At 36.2% G+C, this 22,628-nt stretch overlaps 1 protein-coding gene across 2 annotated transcripts; it reads left to right on the top strand.

Moving 5' to 3' along the window:
• The first annotated feature begins 1,177 nt into the window (after positions 1 to 1,177).
• LOC129270993 (Golgi-associated kinase 1B-like) lies at positions 1,178 to 22,361 on the top strand. 2 transcript variants are annotated; one of them, XM_064107016.1, is made up of 6 exons: positions 1,178 to 1,302; positions 7,318 to 7,446; positions 13,668 to 13,878; positions 15,590 to 16,978; positions 17,632 to 17,816; positions 20,280 to 22,361. In XM_064107016.1, exons 4-6 carry the CDS (start codon positions 15,593 to 15,595, stop codon positions 20,488 to 20,490), a joined length of 1,782 nt encoding a protein of 593 aa, XP_063963086.1. In that variant the 5' UTR covers positions 1,178 to 1,302; positions 7,318 to 7,446; positions 13,668 to 13,878; positions 15,590 to 15,592; the 3' UTR covers positions 20,491 to 22,361. The 2 variants fall into 2 exon arrangements, with proteins under 2 accessions (XP_063963086.1, XP_054764314.2); XM_054908339.2 differs by lacking the exons at positions 1,178 to 1,302; positions 7,318 to 7,446 and adding an exon at positions 12,357 to 12,479.
• The last annotated feature ends 267 nt before the right edge of the window (positions 22,362 to 22,628 follow it).

The raw sequence follows: 22,628 nt of genomic DNA, 5'->3' as shown, positions 1-22,628 counted from the left end.
CTCTTCTGTGTTACTTTTAATTTGCCTTAATTTTACATTTCATTATAACTAAGTAATCCCATTCTCTCTCTCTATCTTTCTAAGCTATCTATCTATTTATTTATCTATCTATCTTTCTATCTATCTATCTATCTATCAATTTATCTATCTATCTATCAATTTATCTATCTATCTATCTATTAATTTATCTTTCTGTCTATCTATCAATCTATCTATCTATCAATTTATCTATCTATCTATCTATCTATCTATTAATTTATCTTTCTGTCTGTCTATCTATATATCTATCTATCTATTTATCTCTCTCTCTCTCACTCACTCTTTTTTGCTCATAATCTGCCACATCCCAATGTAAAAAAAAAACCCGGAAAATAGAGTAAGATTTTTGCGACCGATTTAACTCAAGCTTAGATTGTAGAACTTTCCTTTCCATATGGTATCAACGAAATAGTGCACAAACATTCCAATAAACATAATAGGCCCTACATGATTATTTTGCAAAAACACACTCAGTACACGAATGTTTCAATAAACATCTTTTCACAGCTCAAACCTATAGCTGAAATATCTAAATATACATCTTTTTTATTAAAACAATCCACCGAGAGCGCGAATGCTAAAATAAATAATAAACATTCAAGTTGGGCTGTTCGCACCTACAAATACATGCTGGCCTATTTGGCCGATATACAAAAGTGTAAAGCTCCCACTTAGGAAAGTGTGCTAGAAATTTGAGAATTTGTCATCAAGATGGACGGTTTGTAATAATAGTATTATATGATTATTTATAGAGAGAAAAGGGTTTAATTTCCCTTCCAAATGAAAATATATAATGAACTGCAGAGAACCTTTATGGCTTAAAAAAAAACAGATCCAAGTTTCAATCCAAGCTTCAAAGATCAAAATAAATTACCTCCCAATCAATCACGATGTTTCTTATTCATCGAATATTCATCGCACCCGCCAAGCCTTCTTCAACCACTCACCACCCCCTCCTCGATCCGCCACCATCACCACCGCCACCATCTCGGCAGCTAGTGAGACGGTATCTGGCAGCAGGACACATATTGCTCCTCAAAAAACAATTTGCCATGGAACTCTTTGCCATCATAGCGATCGAGTAAGCGCCTTCTTTGCGCGCTGTTTCATGTCTTGGTTGGGCGATCAACTCTCATTCAAGAGCCAACAACTTGATTCAAGTCAGACGGGATCCTTCCAAAACAAACAGTTATTGTCAGGGCGCCGGGGAAGGAACTCTACCCCTCCAACGGGACGGATAATTCAATCTCACATGAAGAAAAGGTAGGCTATACATGAATATTTATAATAATTAGTTTTGACCTTCAAATAAGTTTTATCGTGATTTGACCTTTATTGGTGTGTGCTACATTGACTACACATATTTGCATCATTTTGTCGAGTTTTATGGTATCATGTAAGGAATAATCTTGGTATACAATCTTAATTCTCACGCTTTTTTAAGTCGTGTAAAGTGACGAATCTGTTATGAAAAAAAATTGGCACTGTTTTGAATATATTTATTACTGTATCACTAGAGAAGGATATAAAATCCAACGATCTTTATCTCTCTACTTAATGAGTAAACATTATTCGTAGCATAATGATGCAATATGCGTTTATGAAAGGGGCAGGTCATGACGTGTAGATGGATATCAATCTAATAAAGTTTATTGGACTGAATCGTTTAGTGCTTGAAATACATGCACCCTGACTGAAATATATTACAAGTGAAAACCAAACTTTGCAAATTAATTATTTCCAAACTTCTTATGACCATCCCATTTTCCTCTTATTTTTAATATCACCATTCGTCTGCTGTATCGAGCAGACGAATTTGGACAAGATTGCCAAATTTATACAAATGACGTTTCCCTCCAAATCTCAAAGTTCACGTATGTTGATCATACTTGCTTTTCAATGAGTCAGTGTGTGTATTTACATTTATATCTAGTGATGCATCAGCCAATTTATACACATAATACCGATACCAAACTGAACGATCGTTCATATCAGTAATAAAGTACTTAGTTTATGCTTTATGACGTAAGTTTATCCACTTAATAATATATGATGACTTCATTTACACTAACCGATTTACTGACTAATTAATTGCAGTCATTAGTAATTTCACATAGTTTTTTTTCACTTCTTATTTTACAAGCAGGCCTAACTGATTGGTTGTGCGATTAAACGTTTATACCATGGAATTATTTCCTTTTCACTCTATTCACCTTATTTCTATTTAAAAAATATGTTATCCGGGATGGATTAAGTAGTTGACATAAACATGATAAAGCTGTTTCACTTAGCTTTGGTCATACTGATAAAAAGTGATCGAACAAGCCCCCAAGTAAAACGACTTTATCAACAAATCCAGTAGGCTAATGCAAAATGTAATGGAAATGGAATGAATAGGTTGAAAGAGAAATACATTTATGGGGTAAACATGAAATCATTGTCATTGATCGATGAATCATGGATATGAACAATATATCAGATACTCTATTGAATTGATACAACTGTATAGGAATTAAATTCATGCTATAACAGCGAATTGATAAACTGGTGAATTAATCAATCGAAACAGATATCATGAATATCTTTTCCATGGTCAAACCATGGAGTTATATAGCTTCATGGTCAAACAAACTCAATTATATCTTCAATTCGGCGCCAAAACTACAATCGGCGGAGGTTACGTAATGTTTTTAGTTTTGTTCCATTGTTGGCTCGAGCTATATAGCTGGAGTCTACTTTCCTTGGGGTGACTCATACCCTGACTGACACAGCCACAACGATATCAAATCGATCATTCTTTGCCATTCGAGATGATGATATCAAATATTGAATTCTGCTCGATGTGACTTGGGTATTATCAATGACACAGATCTAAATGTAGTATTAAAACCACTCGCAATCATTGCAGGCCAAATGTTTATACTCCTGCTGTGAGCAAAGGACATATTTAGCATTTCCCTTGACCAGAGTTTCTTTTCAACTGTATTGAAAACACTCTGCAAACTTTCTTTTTTGTTGTAATGACGGTGGATTCAGGATTGGTTTCTTCGACTTTGTTTTGCCTTTGTGTGTTTTGGGTTGTATCTTTTGGCTATTGGGGGTGGTTGGGGGTAGTCTTCAATAAACGTATGCAAAACGTCAAAATTATATTGGCACTGGTCAGCCAAGACTTTTATAATCGTTTCACGGTCTCTGTAGAAAGTGCTTAACTGTAACTTTGTAATAAGAAGTAATCAAATGATACTGAGAGTGCATATTTTTATCTTTATGCATACTGTCCCCCATATTTCTTTGAAAAAAAAATTATACAACCTAAAATACCTCAATCATATTTCCCCTTCGGCGGCCGTACGGCGAGTCGAAAACAGCCGTTTTATTCATTTTGATTCAAACCACCTACAACTGGTTATGTTAAAACGTTTTTTTTTCGACTCGCCGTACGGCCGCCGTAGGGAAATGTGACTGAGGTATATAACCAAGGAGATATCACATCTAGAGGTGATATCTCCTTGGTTTAACCACTACTTATTAGCTAATGCGAAATACCTTATCAAGAGTTTTTCTTTTCTTTTCTCCTCCATTTCCCTATCCCAAATACACTGACATTCACAAAGAAAATCGCTTGTAATAATGGTATTTCTGATTCCGATCGCCTATGATTGATGAAATAGTTCCACAAAGCTACGTAATCGTATTCCCAAATTGAAATTTGATTAATGGTATAGTTCTGAATGCACGCGACCTTGTTAGGCTTAAACATGCACACATACACACCCAGAGAGCGAATTCGTGCATTTCCATTATTCAAATATGAAAACGGTTATTAGGGCAAACAGAATAATTATTTGAGTTTTTCAGCATGTTTCCCACGAACAAAGTCCAACAATGTTCTGAGGATATAATTCAAATTATCGGGGGCATAATGGCATGCACTGCAACACTTAACGTCTCAAGAGTTGTAGGCCCTAAGTTTTTTTTTAGAAAATCAATGAGGAAGAATGGGGGTTTGTGTTAAAAGGGAAACCAGACAAAATATGCGTTGCTAAGTAAATAAACAAAATGACCTAAGATATTTGTTGCTTTTAACTCACACTTCTTTAACCAGACAACATAAGAGAAGAGGTTATCCCTATGACCCAATGGCCTCTTCCCCCGCCCCTTACAAAGAACAATCAAAATGCTATATCGTTTTTTTTTATTAATAAAGAGTGTTGATGATAGAGGTAAATGCTATCCCGTATTCTGAAGTCAGGTTTAACTTAGACCACGGTCTAACTCTGTGCTAAAATTATGGGGAGCCACAAATAAAAAAAATTATGTTTATGTTGTTTATTTCTTATGTTTACTATTTTGTTTCATTTTGCTTTCATAACGAAAAAAATACTTCAGTTACCATTCCCAGACGAACAAATTGGGTGTCAAATGAGTTAATAAATTGAATGTGTATTGTAAGGGATCTGTGCTCCAATTGGCTCTCCATAGTTAAACCACAACTTTAAACCAGGGTTTAATTTAAACCCGAGTTCAGAATACGGGCCAATGTCTCCAGTGCAAATGAATACTGATCAAACGTCAAGAATTAATGATATTCTGACCTTTAATACCAAAGGCTTACTCTCTGAAAAAAATAAAGAGTAGATTTTCACTCTCGCCATCATGCAATTCATGTCAGCAATTGCTGCTTTTTCCTCTCAAAGAAAAATACAATTTTCAAATAATGTACATGTATGTAGATATCGATGGAAAATTAAAAGTCCAAATTCATTCTTACTCAAAATGAAATGAATGAAGTATATAGAATAAAAATATTCCTTCTTTTTGGAGTGAATTTAGGATATATACTAATTGGCTTTACGTTTATTTTCACTCAGTTATGGAGTAAGGACAGTGGTCAATGAAAGAAAAGAGTCATGAATGAAGAATGGAGGAAACGGGATGAAATCTTAATTAACTCTAAATTCGTTCCTAACTTTCTTTCTATCCAAATTCACTCCCTCAAGAATGAAAAAAATATTCACTCTTTTTAATTGTATCAGTGATCGAATTTCGAGTAGTATAAGAGAAATGCAGTAAAATTTTAATAATACACAATAATTGACACTTGCCTTCCATAGATCTAAACACAAACTAATTGAACCCATGTATTATAAACGGGAGCAGAACCTTCTCCAGTCCTTAGATCACTCCCGTCTGACTTTTGACTGCATATAGCGACATGTGGCGGATCCAGGATTTTCCAAGGGGGGGGGCAAATTTTAACAAGCAAAAAAAAACCGGCATATTCACATTACCAATTTTAATTGTGCCTCTCAAAAAGGGGGCACGGGCCGGCTGTGCCCCCCCCCCCCCTCTTGATCCGCCAGTGCCTATCGATATAGCTAATTTGTAATTCATATGTGGTTATATTCATGTGTCAGGGCAATCCACTCGTACATTAAATCACGAAGGTCTGTGATCATCATCATGATGATTGCATATATAGGCTTACTGCAGCTTATCACAATATAGTGATGATTTACTTTCATAATACTTAACGAACGTCGTGACATAGCTTTTTTTTTCCTCATCATATTCTTTAAGATAATTTACTTTGCGGTTTCAAAGTATTATGTTGGTCTGAATAAATCCAGCCATTCATCAAATCCAGACAGCAGTTATACTTCCAATCTTATAGTGCATTGACCTTGGCATTGATTTCATACAACGTCGTTTCTTTTTCTTTTCTTTTATTTTCCTTTTTTCCTTTTGTTCCCTTTTATTTTCATTTCTTTCCTTCCCTTTCCTTTCCTTTGATCCTTTCCATTCCGTTCCTTTCCGTTACTTTACTTTACTTTACTGTACTTTACTTTACTTTACTTTTCTTTGCTTTGCTTTGCTTTGCTTTACTTTACTTTACTTTACTTTACTTTACTTTACTTTTCTTTCCTTTCCTTTCCTTTCCTTTCCCTTCTTTTTATGTAATCTAATTTTATTTCATTTCATTTTATTTCATTTTATTTTGTTTTGTTTTATATTATATTATTTTATTTTACTTTATTTTACTTCATTTTATTTTATATCATTCTATTTCATTCTATTTTAAGTTTGTTTTTTTTCCTTATCTTTTCTTTTCTTTTTTCTTCTTTTGTGGTGCGTCCATGTGAGCATTTTTCAATTATATTTGGCGATGGCAAAAATCATTTTTGAAACTTGTCATTCTTATTGTCCAGAGGATTTATTGTATGGATTTGAAATAGATTGGCATGATAAATCACCTTATCAAGACTATAGTTATTATATTTATTTTTTTGCTCCAAGGAATGAAATTATGATTTGTTTGACTCGTGGAAGTCTGAAATCATGATCATTATCATAGCTTTAATCCAAAAAGGAGATTTTTTATTAAAAATGAATATTAGAAATTTCATACCATAAAGCACAAGAAGGAATGTATGGTTATGGCACGTTTTCTCACTAATTGTGGATAAAACTTACCATCTTTAAATTTAAAATTAAAGCTGCCTAAATGTTTAAAGGGAAAGTTCACCCTGAAGAAGAGTTTGTTGTAAAAATAGAACAAAAAAAATGATAAAAAATATTGGTGAACGTTTGAGGAAAATCCATTAAAGATTAAGAAAGTTATTAGAATTTAAAGTTTTGGATTTGTGACGTCATAAACGAGCAGCTGCCCCATATGTTATGTAATATAAAATGCATAAATTTCAAATCTTTAATGGTTCTTGATTACTTGTATTTTGTTTTCTTTTTAGAATCGGGTGTAAAATAATTTGTCTATTGATATACTGAAGGCACAGTAAAAAAATATTTTCAATTTTCTGAGAAAATGACATTTCATTGATTTTGTTACCATGTAGGAAAGCATATGACGTCACAAATTGAATAATTGAAATGCTAATAACTGTTTTATTCTTTGATGGATTTTTCTCAAAACTTCGGCAATATTTTTTATTATTTTTTTCTGCTATTTTTACAATAAACTTTTTGTCAATGTGAACTTCCCCTTTAACCCCCCCCCCCCCGCTCTCTCTCTCTCTCTCTCCCTCTCCTTCCTCTTTTGATCTGATGCCCTACTTTTCCTTTCTCACTGCCGCCAATCGACCAACATTCAAAGTTATTGACAGTTCCCTTTGCTCCATCCAAAAGCCGGGCATTTTGTTCTACAATCCTTAAAACCACCGCTGCATTGTACTCCAAACCTGCACTGGTTAAGGACAGCGGGTGCCCAATATTTCCCCTATCAATTTTCATTATTTTCCCCATCTTTTCTTGTGCCACCAGGAGAGGAAACCTGAGACTCATTTTTGCTTAACAAATAGGAAACACGTGTAGGGAAAGGAAAGCAGACAAACACATGCTGCATGGCATCCTGCCGTTTGATTAGTCTGTGTTCTATAAAGATTTCTTCAAGTAGGTGAATTAAAAATATTACCAAGAGAAAAAAAATCAAGATATATTTTTTTTAATCAAGTCTAAATTTACGGTTATTAGACTGTATGATATTCCTAATTGAAATTATGAACACTGTAACGCTGTTTAAATAATCTACATGGTCCGCTGTTTTCCTTATTTAGTTTACAGGTGAAATCACATCGGGTTGTGTTACAGCAAAGAAACTACCGTTCGCGCCATCATAATTTTCATTTTTTTTTTTAAATATATACTCCTGCCTTATACTGCTCACCAATATAAAACATCTCTCACTTGAAATTTGCCAAATCATTTTAACTAAAGAAATGTCTACATTAAAAAAACGGCCGTTTTAGAAATGATGCCGAATGTGGGCGGGATTGGGTGGGGGTGGGGGACTCACGATATGGCGAGACGAAATCAATACTAACGTTGGTAAAAATCTACTCCTGCTACAAATCTAACTTAATGTCTTGGATCAGACGAGTAAAGCATGTTTTCAAGTTCAACTTTGTCCCGCGTATAATGTTCAGGTCGAAAGTCATGATCGTTCCTGGTAATTTGTGAAATCAGAAAAATGAAACGGTTGATTTCACACTAGTCTATACATCATTATGTCTACGAATAATTCACTTTTTTATTTTGACTCTTTGGGCTACTTTTTTGTGTTTCCCCTCGGGTTGCTTACAAAAAACCAAACTGAATTGGGTTTTCTTTTAATTTGATTTCTACAATATCAAAATATATTAGGTTGGTTGACATATGAACCTGAAAACTGCTGGTTAAAAGAAAATGGTATGTCAAACGAATGAAGATTTTTATTAACCAACAGTTGGTAAGTTCATGTTAATCAACCCGGTAGGTTGGTTAAAACATTTCTGAGAGTGCAATATTAAGAAAAGGCACCTGTTTTCATAAGAAACTTTCATATACTGTACTTCCGCCTAACAATATATACCTTCTGCATCAATATGGCAGAATTGTTCGAACGATTAAGGACCATAAATTTATATATCTTATTTTATTTATTCCAGGTTTACTTCCACACGGTAGTCTCTTCAGTAAGTTGACAAACTGATATCACTGAGGGCCCTGTACAATAAAAAATATATGTATATTTCAAAAGCCGACAATTTTTTTTCAAATATGAATAAAGAAGAATAAAACAAAAATTGGAAAGTGCATCGTGTTTTCATCATGCTTGGATTTGTGTGAAGACGTACTTTCTTTTGAAATAAAATCTGGAATACATCATAGTTGAATGTGTTTATGATCAAACAGTCACCTTTGACATGGATTGACAATTAGGGAAGACATTTGTGCAAAAAAGAGTGAACTTCCTGAATTTTAACAGAAAGATATGCTTTGTGAAATTGCTTGTTTTAGAACATTAATGGATGTATCAAAGCGGCAACTTCCTATATTCCTGTTTTGTCTGCTCCGATATTCATGTTGTATTCAAAGTTTATTTTGTCAAATGGCGTACCCATGACAACGTATATCTTGTAAAGTTGGGTTTACATTGGACGCGAGAACAGTCTGCGAAAGATACAATTTTAGACAAAAATAGCAAAAATTCTGAGTTTTTTTTTCTGCGAATACATTGCGACAATTGAGTCCCAAAACAATTCTTGCGCAGTTAATGCGAAGTCATCACGGTAGTTATGAGACAGTGATATGCCAAAGTCAGAAGTAAACAAGAATAAAGCACGAATAAAATGCGAATAGCGTCGGTTCAAAGAATCGCAAGCTATGTGCGCCAACTCAGAAGCTTACGCGAAACATTTGTGATTGAGTATTTGGATTTACGAAAGGTTTGTAAAGAGGTTTGCAAACATTGCGTAGTTTTGCGATGGTCCTGCGCATATCACGACACCTTTTAGGCATGTTTGCGGATAAAAAGCGTCCTAACATGCGATAAATGTTCGCAAGTAGTTTAAATTTTCATGTCATGTGTGCAGAACAACAAAAAAATCCCGCGAACAATCGGTGAGGTTTCCCGAATAAAAGCGCACATTTAGAGGTCATTTGTTGCCTAAAATAAGAATTGAACTGTTGTACTTCTAAGTCTTTGACATTCGCGTCCTTCGCAAAAACGTCCGCGAGCCCCGGCCGACTCTTTACGTGTATGAAATTATTGAAAATATCGTTTACTCTGTGTTTCAATATAGGACCTACTTTCTCCAAATCATGTAAACGTTCGACGTTCAGTGCAATTATATTGGAAAGAAACAACCGCTTCAGGGGCGGATCCAGCTTTTTATAAAGGGGGGGGTTGGGGTGGTATGCGAGGGAGCGTAGCGACCGAGTCCAAGCGAGCGGAGCGAGCGAGGGGGGAGGGTGTGGGAGGGGGGTGTCCCCCCTCCCACAGTAGGGAAAATTTTTGAAAATCTGTGTGTGAAAATGGCGTTTTCTAAAATTACAAGTTTAAAAAAAAAGATAAGATTAAAAAAAATGGTCCCCGGATTTTTTTTTTTTGGGGGGGGGGGTTGCAACCCCCCCAACCCCCCCTCTAGATCCGCTTCTGCGCTTACTTGAACGGAGCTGAACATTCGTTTCGATATTTTGTTATTAGATACATTTGTGTAGGTTAATGGGTTTTCGTTATCGCAGAGACTGTTTATAAATTGGGTATTCATGTGTCCATCTACGGGGGCGTTGTAATGTAAGGGGATTCTCCGGTCGAGCAAGGAACAGATCCAAGAGCTTTAACAGTTGCCATGGTAACCATGTCGTTTTATACTCCCTTCCCATGATACTATGTCTTCTTTACGTATTCCTCTTTTTTCATTTTATGTTCCCGTCTATTTCTCATGTTCCTTCTCGACATCTTTTAATCCTCTGCATTCCTCTTTTTCACCCTCACCCCCCCCCCCTTCTCCTCATCCTTGTCGCTTATCTCACTATAATGTTTACTTTTTTAATCGTTTTTTCTTGTCTTCACGTGTCGTGTGATCGTTACATTTATATATCGTACAATGCAAATTACTACCAATAATAATAATAATGATAATAATAATACTTGTGTTTAGGCCTATGATGCTCGTCGATATACGAGCTACTTTTTATTGAAGTTTGATGCCTATTAAGTCTGCATTATCTCTTTCTTAAAAAAAAAATCAAACTTGTTTTTTCACATTTTTTCAGGGTCTGAGATTACAGCGAGGAAATCTCTCAATCTTGTCATGTTCACTTACTTCCTTTGTTATCGTGGTAATTGCGTGTCTGGAATACATTATACAAAATCCAGCGTTATCTTATCAACAATATACGAAAATCATTGGAACTGAAGAGTAACATGATAAAATAGGACCCCTCCCCAAAGTGGTTTTTTTTTATTGAGTGGAATATGAATTTCATTATCATCATAATAATTATTATAACAATTCTCTTAATATAAAAAGCAAACATGGTCCAAAATACGCTCCTCTTGGAGTGATATGATCTCAATCAATTTGCATCGTTTGAGAGCTGATTTTACCCGTTTTAATCATAGTGAAGATGTCTAAAAAGATGGACAGTTCAAGATTACTATATGGAGCTAGCAACATTCCGTGGATATAACACCCCGGTATAACACATGAATGCCATTTCTTAGAAGGTGCATTTGAGGCCGACTCGTGTTTGATTAGATACACACCGTCTATTCAGCCCCACCCCCCCCCCCGGCCCCCCCCCCTCCTTTCCTCCGTCCTTGTTCCATCCATCCGATCAAAAAATTGCATCAAAATTTGCTCTAGATGCCCGGGTCATTCGCAGCACGATTTATTCCTCAACTTATTCCAGCTGTGTACAAACGTCATAATAGGTTTATTGGGCCAAGACGGGAAGGAGTGTCGTGAAAAAATCTCGGCCAATGTGTGTTGAGGCAGAATGGATGCCTTCATTCTACATCCTTTCATTTTATATAGTGAAGTTTAATAGGGAACGATGTGACAGTTTGGAAGACATGTCATATATCATGGGCGATATAAGAAGAGGGGTTGCAATTTCTTAATATAGGCCTGTAGACTTTCCCAGAATAGTCAAAATGCCGAGAGCCATTTACAAGACAGAGGCCGCGGAACCGGGGGGGGGGGGGGGGTTCAGCCCCCACCTTTTTCACAACCATGTGTACAAAAATGTAAAAATTACCAGCTGATTGTGATTTTGCACGGCGTCAGCCCCCACACACACACATTTTCAAAACCGTTCCGAGACCCCTGCAGTAGAGATTGGTCACTTTAGTTTCAACTTGTTATACCCATGTTGATGAATATGAAAGTCTTAAGATCTGCCGTTTCAAAGTTGATAGATACATTACCCTCTTACCAGACTTTACTGGACGCATCAGCAAAAGGTATGATGCACAACCTAAAACTAAAGCATAATTTGTAATCAAGATGCACTGAGTCAGAACAGGAATGACGCCACCCTCCCATTCCGACAATAATATTCAATAAAGTGTTGTACCCTCGTTCATACTCTCTGGTGGGTTCGTCAAGTACCTGTATTATTTTGATTGAATCGAATAATGATTGTTCGATGACAGAAATTAAAGGTCCCTTGTGTCGGTAAATGTACCATTGACTGCACCTTTCTGTTGTGGGGTGCGCTTTGAAAGAATTTGTCGTCTTTAATTGTCTTCCTTTCTTAAGTTGACACCGCTTTAATCTCATCATTAAACGTATGATTAGATTTTAGTTATAATATGAATTTTATTTTCAAAATTCACAGACCCGCCGTCACTCTTCCTGTTTTTATCACGGAGCGCCCTTTCGGCGACATGGCGAGCCCATAATGGCATAAATTTGGCTCCGTATATTATTCCATTCATACGTGACCGAGTCCCATTATGGCGGGCTTCCTTTGCACAGTTAATGTTGTGCCAAGGTGATGACAGGGTGCACATTCCTATGTGATCGATAGCCATTCACAGCCTATCGTTTGATGTGAGCAGACGACAGCCTTCACGCAGAGTTGTCGTCCCGCTAAAAGTTCAGTCGGAGTCAACTATTTATCCACTCCAGAGGAAGTTTTTAGGAGCTTATATTGTAAGAGTTTCGGAGTTGCATGCATTTACCTGTATACTTTCAGAATCAAGAGTTTGTTTCCAATCGGATGACGGAAAAAAATAGTATAGTCCTTTTCTCTTAGGAACGTTATAACAACGTCTGGAACCGCCTAATATCTATTGGAACATCACGACTATCCAATAACATTGATGTTGATTTTTTTAATGACTCAGTTTATGCGTGTCAACAAGAGTAATGTTGACGATAATTGATCATACCTCGTCACCGAGAAATTTGCTCTCGGCCAATCATTATGCAAGGATCTCCGTAGTTCATAAAATTGTCAGCGAAATGCATCAAAACGCGTCCCTGGTGATGTAGTTTAATACGAGACGAAGATGTTACGAGGGTGTGGCTCTATTCCTGAGCCACACCCTTTTAAGTGCAATTTGCTGGGCACCTCCACAAGCCTACAAACCAAGACAATAGGGAGATTTAATATAACGATATACCACGTAAACGGAGATTAAACATGGTGTTGACGAAATTATCACTAACGGTGATTTTCCCCCTTCATTTTAATGTCTTTAGATTGTTAAAAATAATGTACATATGTTTTACGATTTATCTAAGCAAATCCCAATACATGAATACCAGCGAGATTTCGCATCCACAACGCAGACGCTTTCAGGAACGTTGAGAATCTATTGTCAAAAGTCCTTCATGACAAAAAAGCTTTTGTCGAAAATCGGTGAATTAAAACATCAATGTCGTCCTGGACTCTGGACAAACGACACATTTGCAATTGTTTGTCAGCTCCGAATCTTAGGACGATCAGCTGTCCCGGTTCGTAAATGTTTCGACAATGACATCTGAGCTGTTCATTTTGATTTGAAGGGCATTTCCAATAGCTTCCCAACGTTCCAGAAAGCGTAAGCGAATTGGTTGCGAAAGCTCGCTAGTATTCGTGTATTGGGATTTGCTTATAAATAAATCGTAGAACCTACGTACATTATTTTTAACAATCTAAAAGACATTAAAATCGAAGGTAAAAAAATCACCTGTTAGTAATCATTTCTTCAATACCATGTTTAATCTCTGTTTACCTGATACAGTATATCGTTATATCAAAACGACCCCTTTTACTCATTCTCCTGCTCTAAAATTATAATGATTTGGTCCCGTTTACCTTCGTCACTATACGTTATTCCTGTTCTCCTGCATTAGGTGACACAAATCGACGCGCTCCTGAGAAACGAGATGGGCTGCCTGCGGAAGATCAGATGAGGAACGAAACAGTTGCCATGGCAACACACCAAGGGGACCCTGTGTTCGGAAATAGAATCTTTGTAGCTTATTTCTGGATTAAATCATAGAGCAATCGACATGCTTCTCATCAATCAGTAATTCGGGACCACCGGACCGAGAGTGAACAAATGTGAGTTCGTGATTTTATTCCACTTTCTAGATCTCCCAGAGCCCCCCCCCCCCTTGCTCTCACTATTTCTTCATATTCCAACTCGCTCTTATCCGTCTCTTTTCGTGCTTTAAAATTTTATTGGCGCTCATGTTGCATGGCAATTTTCTCTTGAGAAATCGATTGATTTATGCCATTAGCTGATCACTTCAGTAACCTTGTTTTTTGGTTTTCTTACAAGTTCAAGGAGCATAAAAGTCACGTTGCGTTTGCAGCTGTTGGGAAAATAATATCTTTCCAATTTTGTTCTTTTCAACTACCATATTATTGGTATCAGGGGACACGTTATGTGAACGGTTTAAAGCTCATTGCTTAACCATACTTAATCATAAACGGACTGGGCTATTTAAGATGTATTGAAGACTGGGGGGTATCATCCCCCCCCCTTCTGATCTCGGCCGCCGTTCGCGCGATTACGCCGAAATTTGGCACGCACATTCTTTACCACATAAACTTCAAGCCAGTATAAAAGGACATTTCTGAAAATAATTATTTTTTATTTATTATGAATAAAGTATCCAAATTTATTCGTGAAATAAATTATTTGCATATTCAACACCCAATTTCACTTCAAAATTTCTTTTTTTTTTCTAGATGTCATTTTTGTAATATAATTTAAAGGTTTCCACAAAGGAAAATTGCGAAAGCCAATTTTTTCCTTATGTATTTCTTTTTTTTCTTATGTATTTCTTAGTTTTTCGCCCTTTTTTAAAATTGTTTTTAAAGGAAATTATTACAGACGATTCAACAACTAAATTAAACCCTAAATTAATTAAACAGACCAATTAGAATGAAAAATTCCTTTTATAAATTTCTTCTCCCTTAGACTTTGTACACAAAGTATTAAAAAATGAGCCATTTTCGTCATGACATTGTCTCGTAAAAAGTCATGTGGAGTCGCGATGCTATACCCGTATGTCGCGAATGTGGTTTCAAAAGTTGCGCGAAAAAAAAGTCAGAAAATTTTGCGGCGCTATGTTTTTCTGTTTCGGAAATATTGCACGAAGCGTTGAGGGGGCATCACGCCCCCCAGTCCTTTTAGGATTAACCATACTCGGGAAACTGTTAAGAAGTAAAATTCCATAAACGATTTGTGTGGTGTTTCGCTGTATGAGTCCCTGAAATTGTTAATAAGATAATTATTAGCATTGTGAATAGTGGAAGAAAGAAGGATAGAATCTGTCAACTGTTCGTCTTTTTTTTAATTTAAGGTGATGACAAAGACCTATCAATTCTTTGGAATAAGTTGTACGATGAAGCCCGTATTCTTTACTTTTGTGGTTCAGTGATTGAAGTAGTAGTATTTGAAGCTCAATTCAAACTGGGATCTTCGATCGTTGATCGATTTTTAAAAACAGTTACCGACATTATTTTCTTTGAACGATATTAAATGCTTTTTTAAATGTCATTGGTGAGATTATATATAGATTGTTTGGACTATATTGTTTATTGATTTTTATCTGAATGTAAATATTATTGCGAATCAGTCTCATGACCGTGAGAATAAACATGTTTTATTAAAATGTTTCAATCAGTAGAACCAATTCAACCATTTTATTTCCTGCAAAGTTACACATTGATAAAATGTTTTGTATTTGGCTTCTTAAACCTTACTTATATGCTTTACTTGATTGTCATTTTACTTTTTTCATTCCATTTTCAAAATATACAGAAGATGATGCGCCACGTGCTTCGATTCCTGGGCCTTCATCAATGCCCATGGCGCCGATGTACCACAGTCCTCAGCATCCTCCTCGTCGTCAACACTGCCTTCCATTGGACCCTGGTCGATGATGTCCACTCCCGATCACGTCAACCGGGTCAACGGAGCTCGATCTCGATGTCGAATGACGGCGGCGGGTTGCCGTTTCGAGAGCGAGTGATCAGCATCAATAAATGGTACGACGAAATGAAGGGTGGAAAGGCAGACGGCAGAGGCATCGACTTCGATGACGTCGAGACCAAATATGGTGGAAAGAAAGAAGAAAATCATGAGGACAACCTAATAACGTACATAACGAGGAAACCTTCAAACAGACGTCCTCTGGGGGAGTTGCATTTATCTACAAACCGGAATGTTGCCGAGTCTCATCTAACTCGGACAAAATTACAAAGGGTTGAAGAAGATGCACAGGAAAACCATCGGCTGGTTTCGGATTCGCTCGGAAGTCCTCGGAATGGGAGTGATATTGTTAGAAAAGTGGAAATAAGTCGAAAGGAAATTGAAAGCATAAGGGAAAGGGTTCAGACACGACGGAGGGAGATTAGAAATAAGAGCATGGCGGAAAATGTTGAAAACAAGCTCGCGTTTTTGCGAAAATCTGCGGTAAGACCCCGGTCGACGTCAGCAAAAAATAGCAATCAAACTAAAGATCAGGTTGTGAAACTGATAGAGATGATTAAGGCTGCAACGGATTGCAATGTTGTAGAAGTTTATTCCAACGAAAAGATTCGCTTCTACAGCCAACCAAGGTGGCTCCACGCAAGTGACATAGATGATATGAACTTTTTGGCGGGCTCTTGGGTATTAAGCAGACGATTTCATCGACAGCTCGAGACACCGCTATCGGTTAATCGTCTTGTACTCGCCTCGAATGACGAAATCGAACGTCTGGTGGGTAATTACGAACGAAAAGAAGAGAAATTTGACACCGAAATGGAATGCCATCAATCGCAGCGTACATTGGTTTGTCAAGCAGCGTGGTGTTCGATTGATTTAAGCCTGGTGGTGGCATTTCATTTGGACCGGGTAATTGGTTTGAACGTTACTCCCCCGACAGTTGGCCGGGAGCTGCCGCTTGGGACACGGCCCCCTCCCGCGTTGCAACATGTCAAGCAATCGAACACGACGCAGGGCTCCAACTTTGTACTCGACGTTGACCTTCCTGTCCGGGTTGTCGCACTCATTGTGACGTCATCGAGGAAGTTACATTCGGGACCTGCTGCTGAGCGAGGGGCCGCCGAACATGACCGCTTTTTGACGAGGAAGGCGACTGAACGCAAATTGGAAGTTTCACCCGATCTGTCTGAAAAGCTGTTTATCTTCTGTTACATTTTAAAGGTATGTGCCAGATTGATGGGAAGAAAAGTGGAGCCAGAATTGAAATAAAAGTCACATAGTAATGAAGCCAATTGAAGTAAAATACTTTCCAATTTATAAGATTGAGGCATATTCGATTGCCAAACTCTCGTCCAACTAATCCTGTCTGCCCGCTCCACAAATAAATGGGCAAAACGTTGCACCATTGTCAAGAGAGTTTTCTACCCTAATACTCGCAGTGATTGTTCTGATCTAATATTTTTCCTTCTATTCAGAAAGTGTAATTTTCATGGAAACAAAAATCATCCCCTCTCTTTCCCTCATTCACTCTCGGATTTGTGCTATCTTTTCAGTTTATTGGATATTCTGTTTACTTGTTATTGATATTCTTGTTCTTTTGACTCAGATATGTCCTTGGTGTTCTTTCTTCTGTGTTTGTATTTATTCATTTGTTTTGAACGGGAATATTAAATAAAGTGATGAATTACTACTGATATCGCTATCAACAAATCATCAGTAAAGAATAAATGGCGATAACCAACCGTACGACGAATTTAGGTTAACTCAAATTACAACTCATTTTTAACAAAACAAAATGATCATTAATTATCGATAGTTTCTTCATTTGACCTCTTCTCGTTTTCCTTTTCTTTTGTTTTAACATGTCGTTTTAGATATCAAATTGCAGCACGGAAATCTGGACAACCTATCTCAACTCGCTGCGTCCCTCATACCCATCAATCTTCAACGAATCGATCAACGGCTATTGCGATACCAATATATCATCACCAGTCAGCGTGTTTCATTTATCAATGATTCCAGATCGAAAAGACAATATTCTGCTAAAGAGATTCAAAAGGTAAAACAATCGTCTTTTATCGATACTTTTTCTTGACTCGGACACACGATAATAAAATAACGAATTGCTGAATCGGTCCTGCCATTTTGCACTTGCTTCCGTAACGTTATAGCGTAGCGAGGCATGACACCATGGATACATTTTAGCCAAAATCATACACAGTCAAATATTTTGAACAATTTTTAAAAATATAAACAACACTGTTTAAGCTCGTCACAATTCCAACTATAGTCTAAACGAATAAATAATCGATGTTAGTTGTGTGTTTTACATTTTGGGCAATACTGTTTGTAAGACATCGCACAGTTTCCTAACTTCACGACATCAGTAGTGTGAAATGTTCTTTAAAACAATATAATTTGCGATATATGGGTTTCTTTCTCAACACGGCGTGGCCTGCTTTATTGTGGAAGCGTAGCGTTTACAATTTAAACAACATGTAAAAATTGAAAAGAAAGTACATTATGTGTCAGTGAATTTGACAGAAGAAATCCAACAGAACGGGCAAATTTGATGTGATTTGTTTTTTTTATTTCCACATTCCAATAACAAAAGTATATACAAGTGTAATCATTTTTCTTAACATAACAATAAGCAAATGACATAATGAATAACATATGCATATATACATTCTAACAATCTAATTGAAATATATTTATACCTGATAATTTTTTTTTTATTATTATAACAAATAGCAGAAAATTATATATATATACATGTATATACATATATCGACATAATACATTTTGAAATATGGGAGACCTTCATCTTAAGCTTAGAGCTTGAAATTGATAAAGGCCTCAAAAGGAAAGGGGAAGGGAAACCAGACAAATAGTGCAATAAGACAAACAGTGCAAATGTAGAACTGTCTACCATATCGTAACAGAGGGACTGGCACCAATAAAATTGGAGGCAGGAGTTCATGAGCTCAATCACCCGCGTGCCCGCCCCCCACCCCCTTCAAAGTATAAATCCTGTCTGTATAAATTCAAATAAAATCAATTATATGGACTCACTAGGCCATATTATATCAAGACAAGGAAGCTAAAAGGCTCATGAACATGGTGCGACAAATTAGCAAACGTTCAGTGTATGTGGTATTAAAACTAAGTGCTTACAAGAAAGATTCAACCTGTTATAGTAAAGATATCATGTATATTGTTAATGTAAATGACCGGCTTTTATGCTCAAACGTTATCCCACTATTATGTATTAGTTCTGGGGCCTGTTGAAGGAAGATTTTATTTTAAACGCAAGCTGTGATTTTAAATAAACGCAACTCCAAAATCAAACACATCTCAGATTTTCATCCAATGAAAAGTATGCATTTTGAAGTTGCCATTGACGGATCTTTGCTAAGAGGGGCCGTATTTGACCGGTTGGTTGGATGCATGAATGATGAAGTTGCGACGTACTGCATCCTAACCCCCCCCCCCCCCTCTCTCTCTACAGATCTGCCATTCTGCTTGCACGACCCTCGTCACTCGTCAGCAGGGAACAGGGGTGTTAGAGTTTGATTCCCCTCTTTTTTTTAACTCCCCTCCCTCCCCCCCCCCGATCATTATGTTTCATGTTGTTGTTGTTTGGTTCTTTTAGTGGTTTTACTTGACTTGAACATCAGAGAATAGTAAACCTGGACCTTGTCGTACAAAGAGTTACGATTGATCCGATCAATCTCAAGTATATGGAAATCCATCAATGTCATAATTTTCGTTTAAATTTTGCTTTATGTCTTATGAAAACAAAAAGAAGAATAATGAATCGTCAAGAAACAGTGAACGTGTGAATATACATCATTTCTAGAAAATATTTTGAACAAACAAAGTCATGTAATTTTAGATGTTGACGTTGCTGGCTTTCCATACTTGCGATTGATCGGATCAATCGCAACTCTTTGTAAGACGGGGCCCAGAAGATTTCTTACAGGTTTAATAGGAATAATGTTTAAGCATGGGTGCGCCCTCTAAATGAATATGCATTATAGTTTATAAGTTAAAACAGGATACTGTAACACGGCAGGGCCCCGTCTTACAAAGATTTACGGTTGATCCAAATAACCTCAACTATATGGAACTTCCATCAATGTCATATTTTTTTTACAGGAAATTGCACAATGTCCTGACCTTTGTTAAAGAGAAGCACACTGAACTTTCAGGAAAACGATGAATGTACGAGTAAACATCATATCTAGAAAAAGAATTTAACAAAGAGCAGTTTATTAGATGTTGACATTGATGGCTTTCCATAGTAGTGGTTGATCGGATCAATCGCAACTCTTTGTAAGACGGGCCCTGATCCACCAATCATGCCAATGATCGGGTTTAATTTTTTTTTTCAGTTGCGTTTAACTTTTTGGCAACGGACTCCAGAAATAAATACAATTCTTGATTATAGCCTGACGAATTGTTTTTCATTCGCTTTTTTTTTCTTCATTTGTGATCTCTCTCTCTGTCCTTATATTAGAATATCACCAGAAAACATGGAGCTCCTCCAAGCTGGTCGACTACGACAGCGACTCCTTCAGTCTTTATTCCTCGATCGCGTCTTCTGGTCCGAGGCCGGTGGTCGTCACGGCATCGAGATCATTCTTGACATCATCGACGGACGCGTCAAGGAACTCTTCGAATGGCTTTCACGGTTTTCAAACGCGAGAAAGAAGAAACGGAAAATATGATTCTGTGCGATGACTAGTCTTTTCTGAAATTGCCAAAGTTTTTTCTTACTTCCATTTCTTTACTTTGCGTTGTGAAGTAATGTTACATTTTCATTTATTTATTAATTTCTATACAGAGTGCTGTGTTGATAAAAGTTTTTTACAAAGTTATTTTAAAACTAGTTTGGCTGAAGAAATTTCATAACGCTGCAATAACAATGCTGTCTTTGATGTATTATTTATTGGCTTTAATAATGTGTATTTATATCAAAGGATGGTATTTATCTGGTCGTACACAGTATAAACGACATGTTTAAGTTCTTATACTACCTGTTTTAGTATAAAAATATAATTATATGAGTGCTCGTGAAGTGTCCTAAGAAAATTAAAACAAAATGTTAACAAATTCGAACAGCAATGTCTAATTTTTTAAAGTAATGAATACCCGATATTTAACTATTGTTGTCTTAGTTTCAAAACTTTTTTTTAAGTTTAAATAATATTTGATCTTCCCATATAGTAAGCCATCAGTTTTATAATGTATTTTTCTATGTAAATTACATTTGTGACATTGGTGGGAAATGTAATGTCCACTTGATATAATAATCTTGCTCTTTGTTACTTTTTTAAATATCCGTCACGTGTTTAAACCGTTCTTGTGCTGAAAATAGGGAGTTTTTGCAACACTATGCAGACGCTTTCTGGAACGCAGAGAATCTATTGTCAAAAGTCCTTCGATCGTGACAAAGTAGCCTTTGTCGAACTCGGTTAATCAAAATAGCAGTGTCGTCCCTGACTATGGACAAACGACATATTTGCAATTTTTCGTCAGCTCCGAATCTTAGGACGATCTGCTGTCCCGGTTCACCAATTTTCGACAAAGTCCTCTCAGCTGTTCATTGTGATTTGATGGGCATTTTTAATAGATTTACTATGTTGTAGATTCTGTCCCCCGTTACAGTTGCGAAAAATTGCTAATAAAGCGATTGACAGACATCTTTACAGTCCTGAAATGTTGAAATGAAACTCGACAAACAGGAACATCATAAAGTTTTGTAAGCATTAATTCTTGTAAATTATACATGTAATAATAATATTCTAGATTCAATTCAATTATAATAAAATATAAATAAATTGAGTAAAAACGCTGGTGAAAATGTTGTTACCATCATGGTTTGCAGAATGCCCGGTAAAATGCAAATATAAATTCATTTGTCCTTGATAAAAGTTATGAAATTTAAAAAAAAAAAGTTGAAAACTTTTTGACTTGCTAGTATACGGGTATAACCGGGTTATGTGCAATGTATCCGGTCAAATAATCCGACTTTAAAGAGGCCCACTTCTTTAGACATCATTTATATGAAGATACGGACAGCAAAATTATTGTACGTGTGATGTAATTGCATAAGTTCCTTCCTATCGAATTTAAGTTCTGTATCAACTTTCCCCATTTTCCATTTGCTTTTAATTATTTTGTATTTTAAAACTTCATAAATTCTACGATTTTGCATCTTGGATTATTTTTATTCATTTTTCAGTGTTTGTGATAAGAATCATTTGAATACGTTAAACGCGAAATAACTATACACCGTGCACTCAATCATTTGTGAATGTCAATAAATGAATGCCTATAGTACTTTTGTTTTAGAATAATTATTGGATCATATCACTCGCTTTGCCTATGCGACATAGTTTTTTATTTGATAAAATAAACAAAATAAACATATGCTTGATTTTAGAAGTCTTATAGTCAGTAAGTTTACTCTGATTCTAGTAAATTATGATAAGAATATTTTATCGACATATGAATTCTGAAAATGAAGACGTATGATTTTTCAACTGTACTTAATAATCCGACAGCGCAAAAACTAGCTCTCTTATTAGATCCGCGCAAACAATCTTAAAAAAAATGAAACAAACTGTTTAAGCCCGTCACTCTAAAAGCTATTGTTCAAAATAAAAAAAAAGTCTTATCTTTTGAACAAGGTGTTCAAAAAGTTTTTTAAATGGTTTTTAGAGTGACGGGCTTAAACAGCGTACTTAAATTTTCAAACAACGTTTTTACAGTGTAGAATGGTTTACCATTGCAGGAACAAGACAAATTTCGCATTATTATTAATTCATTAATGACGCATATTCTTTCTTTGTAAATTCTTTTA

Source organism: Lytechinus pictus, chromosome 11 (assembly GCF_037042905.1).
Source record: "Lytechinus pictus isolate F3 Inbred chromosome 11, Lp3.0, whole genome shotgun sequence".
Taxonomy (NCBI): domain Eukaryota; kingdom Metazoa; phylum Echinodermata; class Echinoidea; order Temnopleuroida; family Toxopneustidae; genus Lytechinus; species Lytechinus pictus.
The sequence above is the reverse complement of the archived record's forward strand: the minus strand, read 5'-3'. Positions and strand labels throughout refer to the sequence as shown.

Excerpts from the sequence above, each read along its gene's own strand:
- LOC129270993 (XM_064107016.1), top strand. The coding sequence starts at position 15,593 with ATGATGCGCCACGTGCTTCGATTCCTGGGCCTTCATCAATGCCCATGG. Across the intron at positions 16,979-17,631 it reads TCTTCTGTTACATTTTAAAG|ATATCAAATTGCAGCACGGA; the intron begins GTATGTGCCAGA and ends ATGTCGTTTTAG. Across the intron at positions 17,817-20,279 it reads CTGCTAAAGAGATTCAAAAG|AATATCACCAGAAAACATGG; the intron begins GTAAAACAATCG and ends TCCTTATATTAG.